This window comes from Phalaenopsis equestris, unplaced genomic scaffold, assembly GCF_001263595.1.
Source record: "Phalaenopsis equestris unplaced genomic scaffold, ASM126359v1 Scaffold000189, whole genome shotgun sequence".
NCBI classification, from domain to species: Eukaryota; Viridiplantae; Streptophyta; class Magnoliopsida; order Asparagales; family Orchidaceae; genus Phalaenopsis; species Phalaenopsis equestris.
Window position 1 is genome coordinate 120,057 of NW_018164631.1, and position 3,363 is coordinate 123,419.

General features: G+C 36.1%; 1 protein-coding gene across 1 annotated transcript in view; it reads right to left on the reverse strand.

The window, feature by feature from the left end:
* Window positions 1-3,219, reverse strand: part of LOC110022417 (aspartic proteinase-like) — a gene marked incomplete at its 5' end in the record, with an annotated part of 9,420 nt that extends 6,201 nt beyond the window's left edge. The window contains 4 exons of the mRNA XM_020721346.1: window positions 2,411-2,530; window positions 2,657-2,813; window positions 2,900-2,964; window positions 3,031-3,219. Coding sequence (XP_020577005.1) covers window positions 2,411-2,530; window positions 2,657-2,813; window positions 2,900-2,964; window positions 3,031-3,219 — 531 coding nt within the window. The remainder of the gene's footprint in view (window positions 1-2,410; window positions 2,531-2,656; window positions 2,814-2,899; window positions 2,965-3,030) is intronic.
* Window positions 3,220-3,363: the final 144 nt, after the last annotated feature.

A 3,363-nucleotide genomic window follows, 5' to 3' on the forward strand; every position in this document is an offset into this window, starting at 1 on the left:
GCTCGCTCAGGCTCGGCTCGTTTACAGCCCTATGTGAGTATGATTGTTGTGTTTATGTGAAGAGCCTTGATGATCGTTCTATTATTTTTCTGTCGTTGTATGTTGATGATATACTGATTGCTGCAAAGAATATGAATGAAGTCCGTGGTTTGAAAGCTTTATTGAGCTAGAAATTTGACATGAAAAACTTGGGTCCTCCGAAAAAGATTCTTGGAATGAAAATTCATTGAGACAGAGACTCAAGGTGATTATGTTTATCTCAACAAGGCTATGCTGATAAAGTGTTGGACAAGTTTGAGATGAGCAAAGCAAAGCCTGTAAGCATTTCTTTGGCAAATCATTTTAAGTTTTTTTCATAACAGTGTCCTAGGACAAATACAGAAATCGAAGACATGACAAAAGTTTCATATGTCTGTGCAGTTGGCTGCTTGATGTATGCAATGATATGTACTCGTCCTGATTTGTCTCATGTTGTTAGTCAAGTCTGCAAATACATGGCTAAACCTGGAAGGCAACATTGGGAAGCATTCAAGTGGATTTTCAGGTATTTGTAGGACATGGAATTATTTTTGGCAGTCATCAGGATGATCCTTCAGTTGTGGGGTACGTTGATTCAGACTATACTGGTGATTTGGATGGCAGAAGGTCTACAACTGGGCATGTGTTTACTCTTAGTGGAGGGCCTATATATTGAAAATCAACAATTCAGTTTATTGTGGCATTATCTACAGCTGAAGCTGAGTACATGGCAGTAGTTGGAGCTGCAAAAGAAACTTTATGGCTTGCTGGGCTAGTAAAGGAACTGGGCGTTGAGCAAAGAGGAGTTCAGTTGCATTGTGACAGTCAGAGTGTTATCTCTGGCTAAGAACCAGGTGTATCATGCGAGAATCAAGCACATTGATGTCAGATATCACAAGATCAGAGAATTGATTGCTTCTGGTGAGATACTATTGCAGAAAGTTCATACTGATGAGAATGCAACTGATATGTTGACCAAGCAAGTTACCATCAACAAGTTCTTGCATTGTTGGACTTGTTGAATTTGCAGTTACTAGAGAAGCATTGTAACTCAACATACTTCTGATATGTAAGAAATTCCATGACGTATTTCTCCTAAATGGCTGAATATTCGCCAAAGTGAAGATTTGTTAGATATGGCTCATATACCATAAAGGGACAGATTCTGGAGCGGAGCGAAGCAGAGCAGAAGATTCTACCCACATTATGGGAGTTTCCTTATGTGGGTTGGGGGTGTGGTACAAGAATAATTTGGTAATTACATATTATACCCAAAGTTTCATTTATTGTTCTGTCTAGGGTTATAAATAGACTTGTATGTAACCCTATGACTTATCTCATATTTTGTATTATGTATTATTTTTTGAATATTGAAAGAAAGCTGCCGCTCTGCTCCCGAGGACGTAGGCATCTCTACCGAACCTCGTTAAATCTCTTTGTGTTCTTTTGAACTCGATTCCTGTTTTTCTTCGCCATAATTTCTCAACACATTAAAAACTAGGCAACTGGAAAAACAAAGTTAATACTTATAAAAGATAGCTAAACCGCTTCAAACACCATGGTCCATGATCCGTACCAATAGATTCAGATACACGTCCCAGTTAATGAGGGAAATGATAGGTCCAAAAATGCGGTCAAGATAAGAACTCCACAGAAACAGGAGTTCAAGATAGAAAAAGCAAGATTCTCTAGTGTCAGTCTAAAGGAGTAAATCAATTTAGGGTAAGGCTTTCTGCTTCCAGTTGTAAACTTTTTCAATCCAATTGTCTTTAGAAGGGCAGAACTTTAATTTTGAGATGGGTGCAATATATGAGAAACAATCAAAATTTGTATAGTACAATTCTCAAAGTAAAATCTAATGATTTTGAAACTAATCTTGATGAAAATTTGACCCAAAAACAGTTTTTTTTTTCCAGATTTCAGACATTCTTATGTTTTCATTAGAGTCCTATTTTTAAGCCTTCTCTTAAACTTCTCATTTCTCATTTTATTCCCTTCGACCATGTTCTCAGTTCTCTAAATTTATTCTTCCTCTAATGTGTAGTTATTCACAAGCTTGTTCACTAAATTTTCTTCCTTTTTTTAATCTTAATCATCTTTCATTCCTAGTTTATAATTCAAATTTTTTTTTTTTCCTCTATCCTGTTTCTTTAAGCTTTCCTTACCCTTCATTTTCTATCACCTACTTTGCTAGTTTTCCAATCGGACACCGCAAACAATACGAAATATGATGGATTGTTAGTTACAACGGACCCCTGCTTCTCTGAGATTAGACTACACGTTTTCAACCATGCAATATTAGTTACAAAATAAGACAAAAAGGAGAATTAGCAAGATCAGAATAAATATGTTCATATTAAACCATAGAAATTATCATAAGCTTGTAGCATACCTGTTCTGGAGTAAGAACAAAGCTTTTGTCTGCAATTGTAAAAGAGATATCTGGCAAGCTTGATAACTGAGAGCAGTCCACAGCTGATTCCCCCATGGGACTTGGAAGCCGTCCACATAGCTTAAAAAGATAGTTACATTATCGAGAAAATCAACCATTTGAAGAAAAAATTATAAAAAAATATAATATTTTCTATAAATATAAATATTTATTTGTGTGTAACATAATTAGCCTTAGCAAACCAACCTCATTAGCATAGTTTAGTATTAGTTCCTCAGTTTGATTCTCCCGAAGCTGATTCTTAATCCATACTACAGCCATTTCACAAGCAGTGCAGAACAAATCTTCATTACGAGAAGAAGAATTCACGTTTTCCTTGTCAAGCACAGATTTAATGCCAGTACTGTACAAAAGACCTCAATACAATGAGCAGAAAGGGAGGAGAAATCAATATCCTCAACAGAATAAAAAACAACAGTTCTGACAAACCTGGCAGGTAGAGTTCCATCAAATACACATAGGCCGATTTGGCTGCATACCTTTCCTGGCCGTGTCTGAGCGAGCAGCCATACAAATTAGAAATAGAAAAGGTGGGAGGTAAAGTTATGTAAAGTGCAAACCTGTGCAATGAGGAGGTCCAATATCATCTTCCCGTATTGGTCAACAACTTGTTTGCATTCAATACTGACAACGCCTTCCGCACCGATGGCGTGATTCACTTGTGCAATAATCGTCTGGTAGAGAAAGAAAGGACGAACAAGTAGCACAAAAGAATTTATTTGAAATTGTAGCAGTAAATGGAACAGTAAATCATATCATGCTTTAAAATTGAGTGAAAGAATGCAGGCTATATCATTAAGCAATAAAAAGGTGTGCAAGGAGATATATATATATATATATATATATTTTTTGAAAGCACAAAGGCTAATATATTAAATAAAAAGTAGGGTACA